This window comes from Rhamphochromis longiceps, linkage group LG16 (assembly GCF_057381845.1).
Source record: "Rhamphochromis longiceps isolate RC_006_pf linkage group LG16, R_longiceps_female_GT1.1, whole genome shotgun sequence".
Taxonomy (NCBI): Eukaryota; Metazoa; Chordata; class Actinopteri; order Cichliformes; family Cichlidae; genus Rhamphochromis; species Rhamphochromis longiceps.
This window is the reverse complement of record NC_140572.1, coordinates 25214177-25239094: the sequence shown is the minus strand read 5'-3', so window position 1 is coordinate 25239094 and position 24918 is coordinate 25214177. Positions and strand designations below refer to the sequence as shown.

At 39.3% G+C, this 24918-nt stretch overlaps 1 protein-coding gene across 1 annotated transcript; it reads left to right on the top strand.

The window, feature by feature from the left end:
* The first annotated feature begins 1270 nt into the window (after positions 1-1270).
* On the top strand, positions 1271-24918 carry kcnj3a (potassium inwardly rectifying channel subfamily J member 3a). Its single transcript, XM_085384937.1, has 3 exons — positions 1271-2790; positions 3760-3976; positions 23098-24918. The coding sequence occupies exons 1-3, from the start codon at positions 2113-2115 to the stop codon at positions 23691-23693; spliced, it is 1491 nt and encodes a 496-aa protein (XP_085241063.1). The 5' UTR covers positions 1271-2112; the 3' UTR covers positions 23694-24918.

Genomic DNA, 24918 nt, shown 5'->3' with positions numbered 1-24918 from the left:
ACTGGACAAGGAATATCATGTGGTTAAGTACAGGGACATAAAAGATATTAGGGGAGGTAGATTTCGCCTGGAACCAGACTGACTTAGCAGAGACTTTGCATTGAGAAAGGGTTAAAGAAAAGGGAGCAACAGGCCATTATAGATATTTACACTACAAAATCAAGAGATACCGCATGAAATGGCAGTAAATACAAAACAAATGATTGATATTCACAGATGACTGTGTGTGATACTACACCGGATGCAACAAGATGTGTAGGTGACTGTCAGGCCTGATTCAGAAGGTGATTTATTCATTTGATCTATTTACTCTTTCTGGGGTGAAAATGAATACAGCCGAATCAATCCACATTGCTGTTGCGCTGATGATGCAGTGTGTATCCTGCTTTAATGCTTTAATATCTAAGAGGCACACATCATTGACTTCGATAGGGGTAATTGTGATTTTAGCAAGAAAAAAAGACATAATCACAAAAATAAAATAGAAAATAATAGAGATGGAGATACAATAGACAAGCTGTTTGTTTTAGGCTGCTCACCCTGCTTCATGTGTTTGAGAGAAAGCCTGGGTAACTATGGTGTGGGTGTATTCCCCCGTGGCCTTGATCTTGGTAATATGATGGGTGAATTCTGGTTTCAGCTTTTTTGTCCTCCTGAGATCTAAAAGAGTTTGCTGGGAGTGACAGCAACTACACCGCTGAAGGTGTTACTCTGTTAAGAGATCTAGTGTGTAGCATAGATCGGGTGCAGTCACCCATGGGATCGATGAATGTGGGGGTCAGCTGTGGCTGTCGGTACAGGTGACCCAGAAGAATAGCCACTAAACATTTCAAAATGTTCACTGGCATTGGGACGATTTTTCCTTAAACTGGTTACTTGCTTAAAAAGACTAATGAGCATTAGTTTGGCAACTTTTTATTTTATTTTATTTTTTGCAAAATAGAGATAAGCTGCAGGAGGAAAATGTAGCTTTTTAAAACACGCAAAAGGCATTTATAATATCCTTAATAACTGTTATTGGCAATCTATCTCTAAGCCAGGGGTTCATTCTTCCATTATTGGAGTCTAAAATGTTGCTTTCGGTGCAATTATTTGAAAGTTATCAAGACATCTCGACTGCAATTTCCCATATTTGATCACTTGAAAAAAAAACCCGAAAAAAAAACCTGTCAAATCAGGCGAATCCTCTTCCCTCCTCCTCCAAATTGTCTGTCTTTGTAGTACCACTAGGCAACAGTGAGTGCATCACTGAAATCGTGGAAGTGCGCAGGAGCCGAACAGGGAAATCGAAGGGAAAGAATGATTTAAGCAGCCAAAAGAGCATCTGGTGGATCTCTGCCGCTGAACTATGAGAATCCAGTCGATATTTCTCTAAGAGAGGAGAAAAGGTGCCCGAAAAGAACCAGGCAAACAGCGTCGATGCGCGCAGCAGCAAATGACGACAGTGGGACAGTGATTTTCTTCCTCCAGCTCGTCATTTTTTACAGTCATATACTTGGGCGCAATTTATCTTCTATGTGTAGAGATCGCAAAGGAAGGACTGGAAACCGAATTATCTCCAACACAGCCGCAAGTGCGCAAAGAGCGTTTTCATCTTGGAAACCGTTTCCACAGACTAATTACGCAGAGATAATTGTCTTTTATAGACCACTTAAGGATTTTGAACTTTCCAATGAAAACTTACTTCGTGAGTACAGTTTTGAACAAGTCGATATAGCCCCCCCAACCTTCACTGGCGATGAGTAATCCACGACGCTGCAACTGATAAACCTCTAAAACCTGGACTGCGACTGGCGCGCTTGGATACCTTATCCTGTGCGTCGCTTATTTTATTTTATTTTTTTTCATATGGCTTCTATCTTTGGGGTTTGTAAGCTGGTCGTCCATTATTGATATTTCATGGCTGTAGAGTGTAGCAACAGTAGTGTGTGGCGAAAGAGGACGATGCAAGTCTAACTCGGGAGAAGACATCGCACTTTTATCGCCTTATTTCCCAAAAAGGAGACATTGCGCACGGGCACTAACGACTGCAGCAACTAAAAGCCAGACTTTAAAAAAAGAAAAAAAAAACATTGAATCATTTGTTATTTCTTTCGCTGCTGTCATCGTAGTATGTCTGCACTTCGAAAGAAATTTGGGGACGATTATCAGGTAGTGACCACCTCATCTAGCGGGTCTGGATTCAATCAGCCTCCCCCAGAGAAAAAGAAGAAGAGGCAGCGGTTCGTGGACAAGAACGGGCGATGTAACGTCCAGCATGGGAACCTGGGTGGTGAAACCAGCAGATATCTCTCAGACTTATTCACAACACTAGTAGATTTGAAATGGCGCTGGAATCTATTTATTTTCATCCTCACCTACACAGTCGCTTGGCTCTTCATGGCCTCTATGTGGTGGCTCATCGCGTACATCAGAGGAGACCTCAACAAAGCCCACAATGATAAGTACACTCCATGTGTGGCCAATGTCTATAACTTTCCCTCAGCCTTTCTCTTCTTCATAGAGACCGAGGCCACGATAGGATATGGTTACAGATACATTACAGACAAATGCCCCGAGGGGATCATTCTCTTCCTTTTCCAGTCGATCCTCGGATCGATCGTCGATGCATTTTTGATCGGCTGCATGTTTATCAAGATGTCTCAGCCCAAGAAAAGGGCCGAGACTTTGATGTTCAGTGAACATGCGGCGATTTCTATGCGAGATGGAAAACTAACTCTCATGTTCAGGGTCGGGAACCTGCGTAACAGCCATATGGTCTCTGCACAGATCCGCTGCAAATTGCTAAAAGTGAGTGATGATGCTTTTGGGTTTGTCCCCAGTGTTTCTCATAGTTCACCTCATGAGTTGTTTAGAAAACTGATACAGAAAGGCCTACACACTGACATTTAAGCCTACTCCTAACTGTTCATAGAGCCGCGAGGCATCTGTTGGACAAATCCTCATTTGTATTTCCAAATTTCATAGACTGCAGTGGATGCACGTTACACCACATTTGTGACATAACTCCAGGAAGATCATTACCTACCCTAAATCAAAACACAAAAGGCATATGGTTTCCAGGAATTATAATACAATTACAAAAAGAACAATAACAGTAAAAAATAATTTGGCAACTTTTTCCAAGCGGCCTGCACCTTAGTAATAACATTGTGTGTCCATGAGTTCATTTCTCTACACAAGAATATTCTTATTTGTCACTTCCCATGCCTTTTACTGCTTTGCTTCATAAACACTTTCCATAATGTAAATGTACATCCACTACCATAACAACAGACAAGAGTATGCCGACAATACAGCAGAAACATTGCAAAAAAACCCTGCAGCTTCTATCACATTAAAGACGTATACGCCACACTGCAACAACATCCATGTTAGTAAATGATGACAGTTGCTTTTTTGCTTTGCTTTGTTTGTTCGTTTTTCCATAGGGGCAAATAAGCCACGGCAGGTGAGTTTAATGCAGGTGAATCCACTTTGATCAAGTGGATCAAACTAAATCCAGTTTATTTAATTACACATGTAAAGAGTCAGTGACACCTCCAATCTATGCTAAAATGGATATTCTCAGAGCATGTGTCCTTCTTTTGCCTTAATTTAAGAAAATTGTAGTAATTTTCCTGATAGACTGGTTGGATCTGATTGCATATAAAATGTGAAAAGCTTACACAAAGGCTCTTGATAAGCTGTGGATAGCTGTCTTACCCCTTCCTTCTCTCTACTGAAGAGTTCTCTGTCACTTTCTGTATGCTTCTTTAGTCTCGCCAGACCCCCGAAGGCGAGTTTCTTCCGCTGGATCAGCTGGAGTTGGACGTGGGTTTCAGCACCGGAGCAGATCAGCTCTTTCTCGTCTCACCACTCACGATCTGCCATGTGATTGACACCAAAAGCCCCTTCTACGACCTCTCCCAGAGGTCCATGCAAACAGAGCAGTTTGAAATTGTGGTTATATTAGAAGGAATAGTGGAGACCACAGGTGAGTAAGAGCAAACATGCATTTTTGTTGGCTTGCTGTGGTGAAAATGACAGCTTGTAGCCTGTTTTACTTCAAGTCATAGCTGCAGTCTACATCTTCAGTATAGGAGCATGTTGGATTGTCTTTTTAATGGTGCTAAAGTACTTTGATGTGTTTCTGTAACAGAAATGGATAATATTGAGCTTCTTCATAGGTGTTAATGGTTGACATCCAAATGGACTTGGTATTGACCTCTTGATTGCAATTCATTGATTTTTATTTCTCTGGCAAACACACAGAGCTGCTAATAATGAAAGTGGTTGGCATTTATAAATCACTGATGATTAATTTTGTCTGCAGGCTTTAAATGAATTTTAACACCTTGTGTGCTTTGAGAAGTTAGGCAGAATTTTAAACCACACTTAAGTGCAGAACACTTGAAGCTCTAGCAGGTCACCGTTTTGGTTTTACACCTTTTCTTTTTGTCATCTGCAGTAAATTCCATTCCTCCGTCTTTGTGCCTGAACAGCTCTTACCTCTTGGCTGCTGTTCTCAGAGGGCATGATAATTTGCTTTCTAAGGTCCCTTTAGAATTAGGGGAATTCCATTTCCACAAGATGAGCAATGCCCCGAGTAAAATTCTCCACCGTGGTCATTTTAAATTCGACGATTTATTTGACACAGTTGCTATAGTAAGAGTGGGGCGAGCTCCCTCAGTGTTACAGAGTGAACACAGGAGCAGTTGTAATAGGCTGGTTCAGAGAAAACAGCATATGGAGATGTGACAGGGAAGCTTGCAGGCCAACACTGCAGACAGTAATTAGCATAGACATTCAATTCCTGATAGATAATCATGATAGCAATTTATTGCAGTTGTATCAAAGATTGAGCTCACTGTGACCCTCCAGCTCAGGGCATGCAGTATTTATGATTCGTCATTTCACTGGCATGTTGCATAGATGAAAGTGCGCTGCACATTATTGAGTTGTGTTAATATATTGCAGTTTGTATTACGTTTTAATATATTCCAGTACGCAGCATCTGTACAGACTTAATTCTGTGAAAGACAAATTGAGGATGTCTCATTATAAATTAAATAAATAATCACTAAACATCTGGTGTAAAATGATCTAAATCTTAATCTTTCATCTTGCTGTGATTGTACATCTTTTGTGACTGTCGCACATTTGGCTAGACAACTAAAACTCGCTGTTTTAAGCAAGTGCGGCAAATCTGCAGTGTAGCAATGCGATAAAAATCATCATTGTTATATTTGCAGATATTTATAGCGTTACGCTGTCGCTGAAGCATGTGTCATCGCATCATCCGTGTGTTTTTTGGGGGGGATTGTTGTGCTCACGTTTGTATTCCACAGAAGTGTCTGTATGGAGGAGCACTTGCGGTTACGTGAAGTTGGTGAGAAGGGTGATGTAGAAACAATCTATAGTTAAAAATTGATGTACAGTGAAAGTCTAAATCCTCAGACGCTTTCATTTCTGGCCAGTGTAACTCTGTTTCCATGGCAACCTCTCCTTAAGTATTCAGGATTGCAGCACTGCACCTAAACTTAGATATTTTTTATATTCTTATGGTATAGGAATCATATAATCATTTTGGTAATAAATTGGGTAAACATGTTTTTTAAACATGAATCTAATTTCCAGTTGTTGACACCACCTGGCATCAAGGAGACTCTCCTCTGAAATGTGAAAAGCACACAGAGGCGTTACTCTTCCATAAAGTGCTTTCCAGAACAGGTGATACAGCAGAGAAAGAATAAGATGAAATATTTATGAGGCTTGGTGTTTACTAGTGAAGAAGCTGCCCAACTCCCCACTATTTTCTTTTTTCTCTCTCTCTTGTTATGCGTGGAAAAACACTGTCTGGAACATGAGTTAAAATACTCTCCAGATTAAAGCCTCGCCATCACTGGGCTGTTGGGCTTCCCATTAGATAATAACAGACACAACACTGTACCCTTTTTGACACACTAACCTTTCGTTCCTCTAGATCACACGAAAATATTTTGTCAGTTCTTTTTCCGCACAAAAGAAGAAAAGAAGAGCGTGAAGGAACTCAGAATTGTTCTATTTTGCTGTAACCTCAGAAAACCCCTACATTGTGCAAAAAGGCACAAGCCTACCCTCTTCTCTTTTAAACAAGAGCCTAAGGTGTTTTTAATCACTGCCTCAATGTGATACAGCTTCCAGATGAGACGTGTAGGTTGTCTCGTGGCATCCTATCTTTTTTCTTTTCCGCAGTAATACCAGTTGTGCTCCAGAGGATAAATTGCAGTTAATGTACTGTGCATGCTGCCAGAAGAGCAGACTAGCTTTAGAAAAAAACAGCATAGGCTTGTAGTAACAAGTTTTAGATGAGTTAATGGCGCTAACAGGAATAATGTCAAACAATCAATAGAAGCAACACACACCAATTTACTTCCCAGCAAGAAATTTTAGCAGTGTGATGGGCTACAGAGCAGTACGCGTCAGGCTCTGTGTCTGTGTGTGCTTCATCCACCTATTACTTACTGGATCTCTGTAAAATAATACCCGGCTTAGTTATTTCAGCATTATTCGAGCACTGCAGGCCTGACAGGTGCTTGGATCAAAGAGGAGGAATTTATTGCAGCAGGAGTGGATAACAAGTAATGACTATAAACCAGCTAATATCTGATGTTTGCGACTCTGGTATAACTCCAATGCTTAATAAATACAAATGCATTTTGTCCTTTTAGAGTAATGATAACATTTTGTACATATGTGATTATACATTTGACATTAAATGCACAGTCTGTGATAGACTAAGACTGTAGGGCAGAAATATTTGCTCACTTTCAATAAGGTAGGGTCTGCAGGAAAAAGTGATTATTATATGCTTAAGCGTTTTCTGTGCATGCTGGACTCTGTTTAAACTGGATGTGAAGATGCATTTCGAACAGTCAGACTGAAGAGTAATTAGGTGTGAAAAGCGTGGCTCAGTCACCATAGACCTGTGTCATGTGTCGTTATGTGTCTCCAAGGTGTCTCGCTGACCAATCGTGCTCTGATTTTTTCTACATCACTTCCGCTAGAAGGTCAAATTTATTGTCTGTCGCCAGTGAAGCAAAAAATTTATTTAGCAAGGTTGAGCAAAAAAAACCCCTAAATGGCTCAAGATGTACGGGTTATTCCAGCTATTTAGGGTAGTGAGAAAAAGGACTACCATATCCTGCACTAATACATCCCGTGTATTGTTTTGTTTTGCCTTTTTTGAGGCTGTCTCAGAACACAATAGTATTTGCACAATTCATTTCAATTCAATTTTATTTATATAGCACCAAATCACAACAACAGTTTCCTCAAGGTGTGTTATATTTAAAGATAAAGACCCTGCAATAATACAGAGAAAGCAGAGAACACCCTTCAGAGGACGTAGGGTCTAATGAGTCCCATATCAATCCTGGCAAGTGGTCTAGTGGCCGTTTACACTCGCTGTCCATTTGTGATTATTCAGAGTTTGTCTCATAGAAACTGTTAATACAGCAAGACTGCAACAAAGCCATCCTGCCTACAGTCTCAATTTATTTATCTGATAATACATATAAATATACATAAAGTTTTAGATTGTCGTTTTTTTGTATTTTTTCATAACCGAAGATATTAGTGGTCACGTTATTTTTTCTCTTTATTTACTACTAGAATTAGTTAGCAGTATACTATTTATAATGGAATCAACAAAAAAAGATTTTTCACAAAAAAATTTGAATATGCAAAATTAAAGTCCTTTTCAGTGAGTCTCAGATGAAGGCAGAGTAAGCAGATGAGTGACGAGACTTTGGATGAGGTGCTCTGGACAACCTCAAAGAGTTGGCGACAGGGACGAGGGGTGTCAGGACAGCTCGAAAGGGAGATTGACAGATCGCAAAGAATTAAAAGAACAGGGGCGGATTGATTTGGACAATGTGGGCAGATAAATCATTGGAAAAAAGTAGTAAGTCCACAATTTGGATGACAGTGTGTGAAAACAGAAGCGATGATGAAAACAGGGCAGCAAGAATAGCCCATATAACCACAATTGATTTTCCCCACTTGGTGACACACCTGCTGAGAAAAATAATAATAATAAAAAAAAATAAAATATATATATATATATATATATATATATATATATATATACATATTAGGGGTGCAACAATACTCGTATCGGTATTGAACCGTTTGATACAGTGCTTTCGGTTCGGTACGCATATGTATCGAACAATACAAAATTTTAAATTTATTTTATCAACTTTCCTTCTGACGATGCTGTCTGTGTTGAGAGCTCAGTGGATCTGCCTTCGACTACTCCGCCTAGGCTGCACTGATCTGCACAGATCTGCGCAGATCCACTGAGCGCAGCGCAAGCTGAAGCTAAGCTAGTTGCAACATGGCAGCTGCCTCAACGCTAGCCGAAATTGAACCTCTCACACCCTCATTCAGATCTGGCGTTTGGAACTATTTTGGTTTTCATGTGAAGTATGACCCTGATGGTAAGCGTGTCATGGACATTAGAAAGTAAAACAGTATGTTGGACGTGCCACGCCAGTGCGTTAGCGCAGTTAGCTTGTTAACGTGTTGACGCCGTCCAGCCCAATGCACGGGGCGATCCGCGGTTACTCGTTAAACGGAGATTTGCGGCGTTATGGCGTTAATGTCATTTTAACAAGATTAACGCTGACAGCACTAGTGGGAACACAATACATATGACTGCACATTTACACCGACATCATCCTAGTGCAAAGACAAGTGGAAGCAGACAAAAACAACAAGCATGCATGCTACAAACTTTACCCGAGTCATTTAGACAGCCATTAGCACATGATTCTCCTTATGGGGACCTGATATGTTTAATATGCTGCTGAGAATATAGCCCAGAAGAAGCGTATAGTATAGCTTTTATTTTGGAAAGAGCCATTTGTCTGTAATAAACTCTTTTTTCCAAAGATGAGTGATTTCTCGATCAGATAGATTTTTTTTTTTAAATATTTTGTTGTTTCAGCAACATTACATTTAAAAACTGTACTTTTGAGTTAAAATATATATTTATAATTGTGTACGTGTACGTGTACAGCTGCATGCTGTCCTTCAACCTCTGGCTGTCTAGATCATGTCCAGAAAATGATGTGAGCTTTATAGACACCTGACAAACTCTCTGGGGAAAACCTGGTCTTATTAGGAGAGATCCATCCCACTTTGGATGGTGCTGCTCCCATTTCTAGAAGAATGGCTGAATACGTAAAACTTCCCCAAAACCCGACATTCCAGAATTTGGACTGTAAAGCAGACTTGCAATCTTACGCTCCTCTCTGCAGCTTCCCTTCTATTGTTATCCCTCCAAAACCTCATCCTCACAGAGACTGTGACTGCTCCCAGATCAGCTACAATAGATCAACACAAAAAATTACATTAAAAATGACTTTTGAAACAGCACCAAAGAGCAAAACAATGAAATATGGTTTTATAATCATTAGATTTCTCTCCTCTAAATGCTTATGAGTAAATGATTTTATAATTGTTCAGTTGTGATTTATGTTGCTTTACAGAAACCTGGCAATGGCAGGAATAATACATTAGTTTAAATGAATCAAACCCCTCACATTATACTAACTGTTAAGTGTCTTGAAGCATAAGCCCAGGAGGAGGAGTGGCAGCAATCTTTCATGTTAGCTTACAAAGACCTAAAAGGAGTTATAATTCATTTGAATGTTTTACTCTTATATATCCAATCAAAAACAAACAAACACATAAAAAATGTTTTCTTTGTCATTTATCATCTACCTATGCCTGACTCAGGCCTTTTGTATGACCTATCTAACTGAATTTGAAATCATTCTCAATAACACCCCACCATAGAGCACTTTGCTCTCAGATTTCAGGCTTGTGGTTTTCAGACATTCTCAAAGTAGAATAGGAGGTAAGGCCTTCAGCTACAAAGTTCCTCTCATTTTCTGTGAAGAACTGGCTCAGTATGAATTTGGGAAATGGACAGCCTCTCTACTTTTAAGATTAGACTTAAAACTTTCCCTTTTATAGTTAGGGCTGGATCAGGTCACCCTAAATCATGGCTTAATTACACTGCAATAGGCTCTGTCGGGGACTTCCCATGATGCCCTGAACCTTCCTTCTTCTGTCACCATTTTTCACTCATGTGTTTCTACACCACCTTTGGACTTTTGCGTTTAATGTTGTCTTCTCTCTGCCGGCATTAATGTTTGACTCTGTATCTCTGTGCTCTCATTTTTGTTTCTTGAAGTAGATGGCTGCCCATCCCTGAGCCTGGTTCTATTAGAGGGTTTTTTTTTATGTTAAAATGGAGTTCTTCCTTCCCACAGTTGCCAAGTGCTTGATCATACAGGCTCATCCCTTAGAGTTTAGCTCTAGTTGGGCAGGGACTTACCTTATGATATTAAACACCTTGACATGACTGTTATTGTGAAGTGGCAATATATGCATAAAACTCAATTAAAAGGAATTGCATAAGGAGGAAATGAAATGACAGAAAATATTCTACTTATGAACTTACCTCAAATATGAAATTAGTTAAAAATAAATAAACAAAGATACTCTGATTGTTTTCTATAAATGCATTTTAACATCTGCAAATTGTTAACTTGCAAGGCATGCTCCTGGTCTGCAGTACGGGCTGTATAGTTTGATGAACGTGCAACCACTCATTGGGATTAATTGAATGTGAGGAAAGATCGTGGTTTTGCTTTCATACAGAATAATTTTAAAGTGGCTTGAACAACAAGATATGCAGGATGCAAACTCTAGTGTCAAAGCCCTTCACTTTGAATCCTTCCACTCAACCATCCACTTAAATTACCTCCAAGATGAGGTGCAGAACTGAACCAGCCCTTTCTTGAAAAATCTGTTTATGTGTTTTAAAACGAGTGTCACATATAATCACAGGTCAGAAAGAACATATTTTTCAAGAAAATAATTCACGTTAGTTTTACATAAATGTAGTTTCTACAGGCTGGGACTGGGATGACTGTAGCTCAGGAGGTAGAGCAGGTCAACTACAACTCAGAAGGTTGGTGTTCAATCCCAGACTGCTCCAGTCTGCGTGCTGAAGTATCCTTGGGCAAGATACTGAACTGAAGTTGCTCTCCAGTGCTTTCATTGAAGTGTGTGTGAATGCTAGATAGGAAAGTAGAGCAAGTGGAAACGTGCTATAAAAGAACCAGCTCATTTACTATTTGTGCTAAACAAGTATAGGCATCAGAATATAATACAGGCACCAGACAGAATATGAATGTACAGAGCTGCTTTTAAAAAAATCTGATAGCTAACCCTGTTATTTTTCTTTTTGACATGATTTCCAGTATGACTCCCGTTATCTTTTACCATATAATACCTTGCATCACCCATATTGACTGAAATCATACTCTTCATGGGCAACAGTTTATCTCATACCAGGCAGCCAGCATACACAATAGCAGGGCCCCAAACCCAGCCCACCTAAATACAATGCAGTCACACTTTTTTCCTGGTATGACATGCCGCACGTCTGCTGTTGTGCAGCACAGCAAATGACAAGTATTGTTCTAAATATATATAAAAAAGTTGATCTTGAATGTCAGAAAAATAGAAACAAATTGTGATATAATGACATATTAATAGCGCTGCAGGTCATTTTCACTGTTCTGCTGCAGCGCGGATGGTGACCTGAGTTTGACTTGCCAGATGAATCACAACTACTACATGCAGTCTTAAAATACATCAGAAGTTTAGATAAGTGTCCCATTAACACCAGTAATGCTGCTCAGCACTACGAAGGCTTAAATACCGAGCCAGAGGCAATCTGTTCGTTAGTGGAGGTGAATCTTGAGAGCTCAAAATAAACTGTAGCTGCCAGTAACAGACGTTTAGGTTGCTGTAGCCATGAAACTCATTAGTGTGTTGCGAATAAATGTATTTCATGATTTCCACAGCGCTCCTGTGCGAATGCTGTGTTTTTTTCTTTCCCACGGAGCTAATGTGCATCTATGTAATTTAAGACCATGCACTTTTCAGATTAGAGACGTAATAAATAACGATAAACAAGCTAATGATTTATTTCGTGGGGCCTCATTTTCATTACAGAAGTGAAAGTCAGCACATTAGTCTGTCCCTGAAATTTTGTATTATGTTTTCAGTCTAACATAGCGGCAAAACAGTGTTGAAATCTTCGCAAACCTCCGAAAAGTGTTTCTAAATTCACTCATCGGCTATGAAAAGCAGTGATTCATGAGCATAAAGTGTATCATCAGCATAAACTCTTTATCTTTTCAGAGAGATGTGACTTTCATGCAAATTTGTGGAGTGTGATCATTATACTTGTTGCAAAATTCATAGAGTGCTGCATATAGGTCATATTTAGAAATGTTTTTAAGCACAGTTGCCAAGGTTCTTCAGGATTTATACTTCATGATGAACTCGGTGCTCTTAGATGTCATTTAGTTGGTTGGATTACTTTTTTTCTTCTTCTCAGTTTTCACTCAGATTTTGCTTCATTCTTCTGGTGACGCATCACTTTTGTACCGCGGGCACAAACGCATTCAGCTTACTGCACTAACTAATGATCTCAGTGTTTCGAAATGATTTTCCTCTGTGTCGTACATGAAACACTGAATCACGCTTCATCTCTTGATTTGGTTCTGAGGCCGATAATGAAGGAAATTATGGGTAAAACATCAAAAGCACTCTCTTTTCATCGATTAAGTTGTGCATTGATTTGGATTGTTTGCAAAGGTTTCTTTCGGCCCCCTCTTTTTCATACTGCTACAAAGATTTGTCATGAATTACTGTTATGGAATAAAAAATAGAATAACCCAGCTATCTGCTCATTTTTTGTTAAATGAGTGTAGGTGGCAGGGGTGGTTGCTTATAGACTGGAGCAGCTACTAATGTTTATTCATGTGCTTTTGTATGCATAAATACTGTATAAATACTGACTGGAGAGATCAGCCCTGAATGATGAATCTTCTACCTTCAGTTTGTTGGAACAGCAGTGTGTCTGTTATAAATGAAGTTTGTGTTTGGGCATGCGTTAAAGTTTTAAAACACGATGCAGAAAATATTAGCATTTGGATTCGTCTACATAAACAGATGCTCGAGATTTATCATCAGATTGTGGAATCAGTAATAAAAAAGGAATTAAAAAGGCTTGGCACTCATTTTATGTAAATAAACAACAATGAATACTGATTTGTGTGGAGGAAAAACTATTAAGTTATATAATATCATCAATTAAGTTGTTGTGCAACAAATACACATACTTGGAAAATGAAATTAAGAGTAATAATCACTTTGATGTAGACTCTGTCTAGTGGTAAAGCCAGCCAGCATAATTAATTGGGAACATTCATTGCCACTGATTAACAGAGCAGCCAATGTCATGGCTTGATCTGTGCTTTATCATCAGCAGCAGCAATAATTGAAATGAACACTGAGACCTTTCTTTTACGCCAGAGGCCTCACAGTTTCATTCATATGAGCAAGAGGCCATTGCCCCGGAGGTCTGGGGTCACCTGACGTCAGTTACAGACGCAAACCCCGTTTATGAGCCAGCTGTGAAAGATCAGAGGAGCTGACCATAATTCATTTTGAGTCATTGAAGCGAGAGCATGTCCTCTCATCTCAGTGTCATGCTCCCTGTCTCGGGCCTGCGGGTCAAAGGGTTAAAGTGGGTTCGGTGGAGAAGTTGAGAGTCGCAGCTCAGGTGAGAGCAAGGCTTTCCAATTAAATCTAACGTGCTCGGGGTGAGAGCTCCTGAGAGAGGTGTCTGTCCCCGCAGAGATCCACCTGTGCAGCTGAGGAGATAAACCACGTGTTGGATGCCTTTCAGCTTTAACTTTAAATATTTTCAATGAGACTTTCCTATATAAACTTTACCTACAGTATAGCTTCACTTTGCATTAATATTTAATGAATTCAGTTGTGTTTTCATTTATGTACTGTATTTCAAAAGCCACTTTACTGTAAACTGCTTTATTGTACCTGAGTAAAGAATCAGGTTTTGCATGTATTTCTCACTTGAAATGAATAACTTCAAAGATCTGTAGCTGTGACACATCCAGAAAGAAAAAAGAAATGACACAGAATCACAAAGTTCTATATAAATTTAATGCAATGCGTCACACTAGTCCCACAGTAAGAACTAACTTTATGAAGCAAACCGTTTCATTTTATGAGAATGTCAGAGAGGTGTTGGTTCAGCTAAAGTCTGAGTCTAGATTATGCTGTAGTTGCACTGGATTGGGTAATTGGGTTTTATTTGCAATATATTTCACTCCATTACAACAACAAGAAAAACTGAAGCTTCATATTCATCATAGAAACAAGTCAGAGCGTCTCGTAGCCTAAGCTTTATAGGCATCAGACAGATTTATTTCAAAGCTGATTTGCTTATGTTATATTTAAAATGTGTTCAACGTATTTTGTCCAACACCTGTAGCAACTGCTGCTCTGCACAAATGCGTTTCCTTCATGTCGTATTGCGACATTAGCATTGCAAATTTTAGGTAAACAAGGATATTCTAGGAAGACGTGTAAGATTAACATCTTATGGCTATTGCACATACAATAATTGCTCTGGGGCTGAACCCCTCATAATGGACATTGCAACGAACTAGCTATGACATACCGGATTCATTATCCCTTTCAGATGCTGCCATCCCAAGGGGTGAGCACGGTAATTGTGTCTTTAGGGATTTGTCAAGTCTCTGTTGGATGGCAATAAATCACTGGTAGAAGAGGTGTGGTGGCAGACCTGGAATGAACCTGCGCGATAAAATAGCAGTACCTCAATATTTGCCTCTACTCCGAGTGCGAGAAATAACTGACTTGGTTTGAGTAGATGTTGTCTCTCAGAAGATGCGTGTGCCACTTTGTTGTGAGGACACTTCTTTTTTTTTTTTTTTATTAATAACACAAACTGGAGACCTCAACATTGACATGACTCCAGCCATAATAGAGGACAGACACTCAGGGCAAGTGTTACGTTGTTATGCTTGTTTAAGAGGTTATCACCCCAAAGAAGGTTGTGATGCACTCGCAGCATTGATTTGCGGAGCTGTGACCGTCCCTGAAGTGCAGGTGAATCAATCCCGAGGCCTAAACACAGAGCCCCATGAACATGTTGTTCTGAAGGCTTGTCTTCTTGCAAGGCCCTCCTCTGGGATGTCTCTTTCTATTTTTGCCGCTCAGACATGGTTTAGTTTACTGGAATAATGCGCTCTCAAGCTCAAGTGACAAACTTGAAAAAAACAATAGAGATTCTTTACTCCTTTTAATACCATCCAAGCGAGATCTCTTAAGGCTTGAAAATCCCTCTTTTGTCTGCCCCCCTCTTAGCTGTAACTCCTTTTCATGACTTAAGAAGATTTAATAGTGGCGATCAATATGAGATTATAGCTTCTTTCACTCATTCAGTCTGTTTTAAGGAAAGAAATTGGCTTTCTGATCGTTTCTGAACTCAATATACTTTATAATGAGAAGCAAATCTTTCATATTCTCAGCTGGTGTGGACACCTACTCAGTGTGATTTCTCCTGTATGAACAATAAAGGTTTTTTGGCCTAAAGGAAATCCATTGATTGGCATTTTGCTCAACTGCGTCCCTTTACGACGGTATCAGCTTTGCCTTCATTTGGTAATATGCGCTCTTCTGGCTGTGTTAATGGCCCTCAGCCATATGTTCCTGTAGCCTGCCCGACACCCCACCTTGCGTGGAGATGCTTGGCAGCCCCGCTCCTATTCCTTTTCCTTCCTTCCCTTTCCAACAGCCTCCACACTCAAGCAATTGCCACAGCATCCAGTCTCTCCCCTCCCCCATAGCAGTGCACTTCCCCTGCCTTTTCCCTCCATCAGCTTCCTTCTTGTTCTCATTGCTGAGCCCCGCGCTGTGGGGCTGGAATAGAATCTGAGAGCTGCAAGCAACTTGAAGCCATCTTCACAAAGGGATTACGCACTAAAACAGTATTTAATGAAGGGAGGGGACTTATTTGCATCCTTGAAAAGTCCAACTGTGAAAAACAGGTCACTGAATGCTTCTGGATTTCTCTACAGTTTACCAGTTGATTGTGGTCACCATAGAAACAGCTGATCAGGACTTGTGGCCGCAATAGCACTATCACTATCAAATAAGAAATTTTATTGTGTTGCAGGAAAAATTTAATACTAGAGTCAAATTTTACAAAAAAAATAGCTGTGACAAACTAAAAACATGTTATTCAGACCTGTGAGCTGCACTTCTCTTTCTTCAGCAAGCAGATATGGCATCCATCGTCATCATCCTCTGATATTCTTCAGTTTTTCATGACCTAATACAGACAGGGGAATGCTCCTCCCTGATTTAATTGAAGAACAGAGCAGTTATTATGAATTAATTGTTATACCTCGCAATCGCGCGTTGCAGACAAAGACGTGATGCGGATAGCCTCGGCTGCAGCAAATGTTTGACAGGAGCGGCGCACAGATAAAAGGCTGAATCTTGAATAATGTTGTGTGACCGTGTGTGTGCAATGTCCAGATTCTCATGCTTGTTTTTGCTAGCGTTTTTCTCATACATAACACTTGAGCTGTTTCCACAGCCGTGATAGACTGTCAGGGGACTTTGCTGACAGCACTGAGCTGGTGTTTGTGTGTGTGTGTGTAGAACCATTTGAGTGACTGAGCGAAAGGGAGAGCCAGACAGAGAGTGAGCGAGGAATAAGGAGGTTATTTGTGATTTTGTCACTAAATATGAGGTTGCGAAGAACTCTTTGACACCCACCTTCCCTTTTTTTTTCTTCTTCTGACTAGCACTCAGATGAGAAGTCATTTGAATAAACCTTCATTTTCACATAGCCGTCAATTTTGAGTGTCGTTTGCCGGGTGGCTGTGGGTTGTTTAATCATACAATAGCTCTGATTTATTTATTTGAAAATCTAGATCGAGACTCTGCCTAGATAATTTGACAGAGCTGAAATTAATAGGCCTCTGCTCTCACGTCTGCCCCTTGACTCTACTCTGTCCTCAGTGTGTCAAGTGCAGATTTGCAGCGGTGATTTTTACGGAGCCGAGTACCAATCGGATATGATCCTGCAGCTTTTCCAGCCTGGATAAGCTTCTTTTAGACCGTCGTGTCTGTGAATACCACTTGTCTTGTTTTTTTTCAGCTACTATCAAGAAACACTGGCAGGCTGCCTCTGAGTTTACAGTGCTTTTCTGTTCCAGTCACCAAAGAACCCATTTTATCTTTGCTGTCAATCCGCTTCACTTTGTTAGCCCAGAGAAGAAGCTAGCTCTGTCTTATCACAAAAGTGCATTTATTTAGAGTCTCAAGCTGAGGTGGCTTTCTGGGCGCCTAAATCTCAAAGCTTATTCTTGACGCGATTTCCTGTTCTTCTTTTTTTCATTCCATTGTGGAGTCAGTCGGTGAAATATTTTAAATATGGTGCAGATAGGGCACAGGCAGCCTCTACATCTCACTGCTCTCTACTAATTTCCTCAGGGTTTAGCAAAATACCTGTGAGTTGATTTTCAAACATGGTTGTTGCTGAGATGACAAAAGAAGATCTGCATGCTCGTTCTGTTTTCCATGTTCTCTCCTCTCTGAAATCTACTTTTAATGAGCTGCATTTTTATATCTGTGCAACATTCCTGAGTTCAGCAGAGGATTATTCAAATGTTATTCATGCTGTTACATGAATATTACATATCATGTGAGTCCTGTTCTGAAGGGGGGGCGGTTCTGATGGAGTTTCATACTTTCAATTTAGGCCCCAAAATACCATATATCACACAGACTGTGCAATGTAGGGATACTTTTATGAATAGAGAGATCCTTAAAATGTTTTTTAAAAAGTTCACAGGTAATAATACTGGTTTAAATGTTGCAATGATTTGGGAATGTATAATCTTTCTTAAAAAGCTGTGCAATAAAAGTCAGCACTAAGTAATATCTGTGACTTTCACTTTTTTTTCAACAACCAATATACTGGCATGTTGAGGTAAAACGGGAAATGATTCTTATCTGAAAGACTGTCAATCAAAACTGAAGAGAGATGCAGTTTTTACCCCTGTTTCAGCGATACATAATAAAGTAAGAATTAAAGCATGTAACAGATGGACTCATTATGTTACCAACAATGACATCAGTTCACAGCTGTGGAGATGGAAAATCTAAATCATCTTTAGCTCTGTTTACTATGTTCAGCAGTCAGACGTTAACTTTGTCTGCGTTTTGATGCTCGGTGTTCAATGTGGGACTTCTGCTTCTACTGTTGTATTTGTCTTTAGTCGAACGGCTACTTTTACTAAAGGACTTTGCACTTCTTGTACCACTCGCTTAGGTTAATTGAGGGACTGAAAGCAGATAATAATTTGATCCGAGTCTACCCTCTTCCCCCATATGTTGCCTGCCAGCATAAGTGCCTTTGAGGTGGTTCAGTAATTTGCAACAGCATTATCGACACACACACACACACACACACACCAAAAAAATCAGACAAAAGGAGAGATACATTTTTTTAAGATGTTGTAAGTCGATAACAGAGAGGTCTTCCTCTGTGAAACTTGTGTATTGTTGATAAAACAGCCAAAAGACCCTGATTTGTCTTCCAGAGAATCTGTAAGAGGGGTGTTCAGAATCTCTTATTGCGGAGCACTTTATAGAGAAGAGCCACTCCACAGAGGATTTGAAATATACTGGTATTGCCTTATACAGAGTCACAGAAGGGAACAGATAACGATTTACTGAAATTAGAAGTGTAATGGATCCACACAGTTACAAATTTCTCTCCTAATGGGCTGAATGAGGAATTGCCTCTTTACTGATTCCAGTGATGTTTTTTCCCCCACTTAGTTTCTTCTGGCTTCTCTTTTCTTTAACAGAGTTGGTGAAACCTGACGGTTTTCTGTTTACATGAACTGAAGAATGAATGAAACTGACCACAGGTTGATTTATTATTATGATTATTAGTGTAATTAATAAATCTGTCAGTCATTGTGTCTCCTCAAAGGACAGTTAAAAAATTCTACATATTCAAATTACTTTTTTTTATCATAAAAATCATAAAAAGAAAGAAAAATCTAAATACTGGAAAAGCTGGAAAGCGCTGTTTTAGTGATTTTTGGATTAAAAATTTCAAACATTATGTTGATTTTCAGTTTTTTCTGTCATGACTCATAGAGGTAGGTTAAATTATTGTTACAGCACATCGTTTTTATGCCTCGATGCTAACGATATTTCACAAAACAACTTTTGGGCTGTAAATGCGAAACTGAAATAATTACACATAAATGTTTGATCGGATGAAATAGTGAAGTGAATAAGTGAATTTTATCAACTTCATTGTGGCGCGATGATCTTTTCTCACCATTATTAAATGCTATAACTCAGAAACAGAAGGGGAGATTGTGATAATTTATTTTTACATTTTCACAGATGCTGAAATAGTGGCTTTAATATTTCATATCCACCTATAAATTTCTCTCACAATGTACATATTTTAATAAGAAAAGATAATATTTTAATCAGGACAGCCATGGATGTTAACTGCAACTTGTTCTTTTTGAAGTGATGGGGTGAATAAAAAGAATTTGAATTTCCCAGAAGTGGTTAAAAATCCATGTAGCGTAGTTCCAGTGGTACCAACTCAGTATAACTGGGAAGCCTATACTATATCAAGCATACAGTATAAAAACTGTGACTACAAAATTATTTTAGCTTTCACTTTTTTGACATAGAGGTGTTGGTAACATCAATAAACCTAAGTTTCAGTGACAACACTGTACACCACATATCAGAGGTGTTTTTTCTCCCCCTCTCTGCTGTGACGTCCTGCTGTTGTTCCCAGCAGCACAGAGCACAACAGATATGTTTATTTTTGTGCGTTTGCTTGTTGTGTTCTTCTTCTTTTTTTTTTTTTACCCCTGCTTCGCGTGCATTTATGACCCGTTCGTGTGATACAGAACGTGCGTGCCGCAAAGATCATCCGAGGGAAACAGTGCAATATTCCGCCCGAGTGATGGATGAAAGGGGATGAGAAAATTGCTCTGCGCTTTATTAAAAATGACATTTGTATTATGAGTTTTGGGCTTCGCTGATGAGATGTCACCAGAATATATGTTTTCCCCACTTCACCAAAAGGCAGACACTTTTGAGCTGTGTGGTTTTGTGTTGTAAAAGGTCACATTTCAGTGACAATAAAACTATTTTGGTCTGGCTCGGGAGCCATATTGAGGATCTGAGCCCGTCCTCAGTGGAAAATCCATTCTGAGCAGTTGGGTTGTGCATTTTTTTTTCAGCTGTTGAGAGACTTTTGTGTTGTGTCACTGTTACTTTTGACCAAACTAAGCAGAGAAAAAGCTTTATGGCTGTCACATGCACACATTTCTACAGTTTTGTTTCCATAGAAACGCTGAGTTCTGGGCAGGCGTGTGTTTAAGAGTTACATAAGGCTTTACCAGTAATACATTGTACAATCCGATATGGGCATTCTCATTTGAGTAGATTTCTATTTTTAGCAATGATACATAGTAACTGTAAAAAAAATATCTAAATGAGGTTTTATGGTTTCTTGCTGCTGCTATTTTAGGCTGTGTAACTGCACTCTGTTACTCGATCTAGGGCTGCCTCTCTAACTGATACGAAACTTCGATATACACAGCATAATGTTTAAATTTCCATACAAATTTGCAGTGTCTTGGCCTTACTGAAAGTCGAGGTGCACAGTTCATTATCACTGCTGTGTCTGTTATGGTGTGGCCATATGAATGTGGGCGTTGCAGAACAGCAGGTCTTTAGCAACACAATTGTACATATCTGATGCAACAGTGTCTACAATTATGCAATGGCTCAAGTATCTGTTCTTGAATAATGTATGGAATTGAAATCTATATTAATGATCTTGATTAAGCCTGGTGCTATTGTTAGTTCTTGAAGGATGATACAGCGGATTAGATCATTGACATCAGAGAGGTTTCTGCCGTAGTGGGCTGAGTGGGTTGAGAGGAAGGGGAACAGGTTGAGCAGGGATTCGGCCCCAGGCCTGCAGGGTTCATGGGTTTCCAGAGACAGAGGTCTTACAGTAACTCCTACACTATCTGCAGGGCCGATAGTGTTATTAATAGATGTAAGATGAAGCTATTTGGATTTTGTTTTTACTGTAGCAACCCCTTTCACTCCTTTGATTTAAAAAATAATAACTAAAGAGTGTTGTAGTCTTTTAGATATAGTATCAATGTCCAATTAGCACTGAGCGACATGTTTGATTAAGAAGGTGCAGCTCATTTGTGGTGGTGATTAAGTAGCTGTCAAAAGCTATAATCTGAAAGCATTTTCCACCAGAATTTTCTCACAATCGGTGTTTGCACGCCTGTTGATGGCGACTGTGTTTTGGCTGGCGGAAATTTAACAGGTTCACTATGCAATAAGATTTCCATTCAGGCTTAACTCTATCGCTCTGGCCCTACAGTTCTCATTAGCTTTGCCCACTTTATTCACTGCAGCACATTTGTATATGCCCAAAAGGCTCGGGGACTTTGAGGCAATAGTGCAGAAGTAATACACTGAATACCCTAAACGCACTTGATGTTCACATCTGTGATTGTGTACAGAGCTGTTATCAGTGAATTATTTTATGACCTTGGGAATCAGGCGGAATCGCAGATGCTGCTAGTTTCGATGATGACATCCTCGCAATCAGCAGCAGTGTCTCACTGTGAATAAGCGCTTCTCTTAGTTTGGACCCAAATGTCGCTGCTAGAACAATATTAGTTTGGTAATTAAAATGTGTGATAATTATGAACCGCAGTTGCTGATTTCCTGATGGATTTCAACAAGTTTTAACATGAATGTCCCAGCCATTCAGCTGTGTGATATAACCAATTTAGTATTTTGTTCAAGATGTAAACCTAATTATAGTTTTTCTGCACTCACTTTCAGCTAGAAATTAAAATTGTTTATTCAGCGGAATGTTAACTATGCTGGGATAGAAAAGGCTTTCCTGTAAGCAGGGGAGTGTGACATAATGCACACATGGCTTTGATAGCTACTGCTGAATAATGACGATGAGTAATCACTTACAAGCATCCAATAACTTTGGATGAAAACAAATGTTTAATGCTGTTTAATTCAAACCTTGGGATTTTTCTAATTGCATTAATTTGTTTCTGAGGATGCGAGGGGAGTTTTAAAGCAGGATTTTAATTCCCCAGTGAGGGAACATTTATTCCAAATGTATAATAGTCTGCTATCATGTGCCAAATTTGCAAGGCATGGTTACAAGTACACACACAAGGCAGACACATGCTAATAAGGCTATTGTGGTTTAATTTGTAATCTCCAAAGGACAGAATTGAGCACTTTTACCCAAATTGTCACGCTGGTTTTGGCTTAACAATGTCATGAAAAAGGATAATGAACATTTTTTTGTCTGTATGTGTGTGTGTGTGTGTGTGTGTATGTGTGTTTTGCATAACATCTGATTCCCCTTTAATGTCTTAAAAAGAAATATTACTTCTATCTGTTGTAGTTGCTAAGGCGTGGACAGATAGAATTAGAGAATAAGAGTGGATTTGAGGTCTTTTTTTCCTGTATTTTTGTACTGGACTGCCATAAGTGAAGACGATGCTAAACCAAAGAGTAAATGTAATATTAATATGCACTGTACTCTTTGAATACATGACAGGTGCAGTGGAAGTTCCTTACTAATCATAATTTTTAATTAAAATTGGACTTTTGTAATTATTATTTTTTCATTCTTATAAAACACGTGCAGCCAATTACTCAACTATACTTTTAATTAATGTTCATGTTAGCCTGGAAATTGCTCATAAACATCACATTTAGGAAGGGAAAATCAATTAAGCTTTTTATTTAGGCAGCTGGCTCTGTAATACAGTAAATGCTTAATCATTGAGGCAGTTTTGTTTGCAATATTGTTTGCTTTGTCATCTAAAAATAGCTCTGGTGAATAACATATTGGCTCTTATGGAAGAGTGCCAAGCACATAATTAAATCAGGGCTCTGCTGTATAATAGTGGAGTCTTGAAATATTTCATATTTAAATTTTTGGGGTTAACTGTACTGTTATAAGTCAGTGACACATAATTTGTGAAACTTAAAGGGTCTTCTGTCTTTTCGTCACAGGAATGACCTGCCAAGCGAGGACATCGTACACCGAGGACGAGGTTCTGTGGGGACATCGCTTTTTCCCGGTCATATCTTTGGAAGAAGGTTTCTTTAAAGTGGACTACTCTCAGTTTCATGCTACATTCGAGGTGCCCACCCCTCCTTACAGCGTGAAGGAACAGGAGGAGGCCCTGCTTCTCTCCTCGCCCCTCATGGCTCCATCCCTTTGCAACAGCGGGGAGAAGAACAGCTCTCTGGACTGCTTGGAGACCCTGGAGGACAATGACAGCACCACCAAGCTGCCTACCAAGCTCCAGAAGATCACAGGGCGGGACGGCCTGCCTAAGAAGCTACTAAGAATGAGCTCCACCACCTCAGAGATGACTTACAGCTTTGGCGACCTGCCCATGAAGTTGCAGCGAATCAGCTCTGTTCCTGGCGTTTCTGACGACAAGCAGGGTGGGAAGGCCTCCAAGATCAGCACAGAGCCCATCAGTAAGTCAGTGGCGGACCTACCTCCAAAGTTGCAGCGACTGGCTGGAGGAGGGGCGGGCAGGATGGACGGACACCTGCCGCCTAAACTTAGAAAGATGAATTCAGATCGCTTTACATAAAGCAGGCAACATATTTTAAATTATGCCATCCACTTTTATTTCCCTAACTGAAGTCCTTGTACTATTCCTAATTTATTAATGGACAATATTCTTATATTAAACGAAATGTAGAATATGTGCACAAAAACCTTATATAAAGTGTGGGGATGGAATTGAGCACATTTGTCTCTGGATGTAAGTGTACATGCTCTGATGAAAGACCTCTGATTTTTTTTGGGTTGTTTTTTTAAGGATGATGTACAATTAGCACAATCTGGCATGTAAGAAACAGCGCATGTAGAACAGAATCTAAATAATTTCTGGCATGACATTTATTGATATATTATTTTACAAAAAGAATTTCATTAATGAATTTGCAGACGGTGGAACAATTGCACAAAGCCATATGATTTACAACATGGAAAACCTACATTACATGGTTCTAATTTGTGGTGACGACAGGCACATACATTTGTTTTGAGTTGATTGCTTTTGTTGTTTAATGTAAAATCGTGGCAATGTTATGTTAACTGCATGCTTCTCTTATTGACTTAGCTATACAAAGGTAATAGACAAAGATGTTTAGCCTTAACTATATTACCTTGTTTCCATTTTCATGTTTGTTCACAGCCGTATTTTTGGCATTTCATATATAGACTATTTTACCATGTGCGATTTTATGAATTTATTAGATGATCAAATACAAAATATGTTGCTAAATGATGCATTTTACATTTACGTAGGAGTGCATTATCAGCCTCATATGACCTATCGGAACTGGGCACAATGAGTTTCACTTATTAAAGTAACACTTAAGTTGAAAGATTGAATATTTGTTCCTGATAAGCACAAAACAATCATTATATTATACCCTGTGATATTAAAACCTATTTATGGGCATTCTGTTTTAAATTGACTGCTTAGGGCAGTAGTCTAGTACTGTGCAATCACATTTTTCATTATATAACAGAATACAATCTATAGTAGGCCTGTGTGGTCATACAAGACACTCCTTTAGAATTTCAACTTAGGTGTTACTATTTAGATTTACCGGGCCTATAAGAAAATCATAACCTTTGTTTTAGGGGCCCATAATATTCCTCCTCTGTGATGAAAGCAATAATATTATAATGACTATAATCTTTATATAGCCACAGGGTCTACCACAGCCCCATATTCATTCTGTTGACTGAATCCATGCCATGAAATCTGGTTTTCTCTAAATGCATCAAAGACATTGTATGAT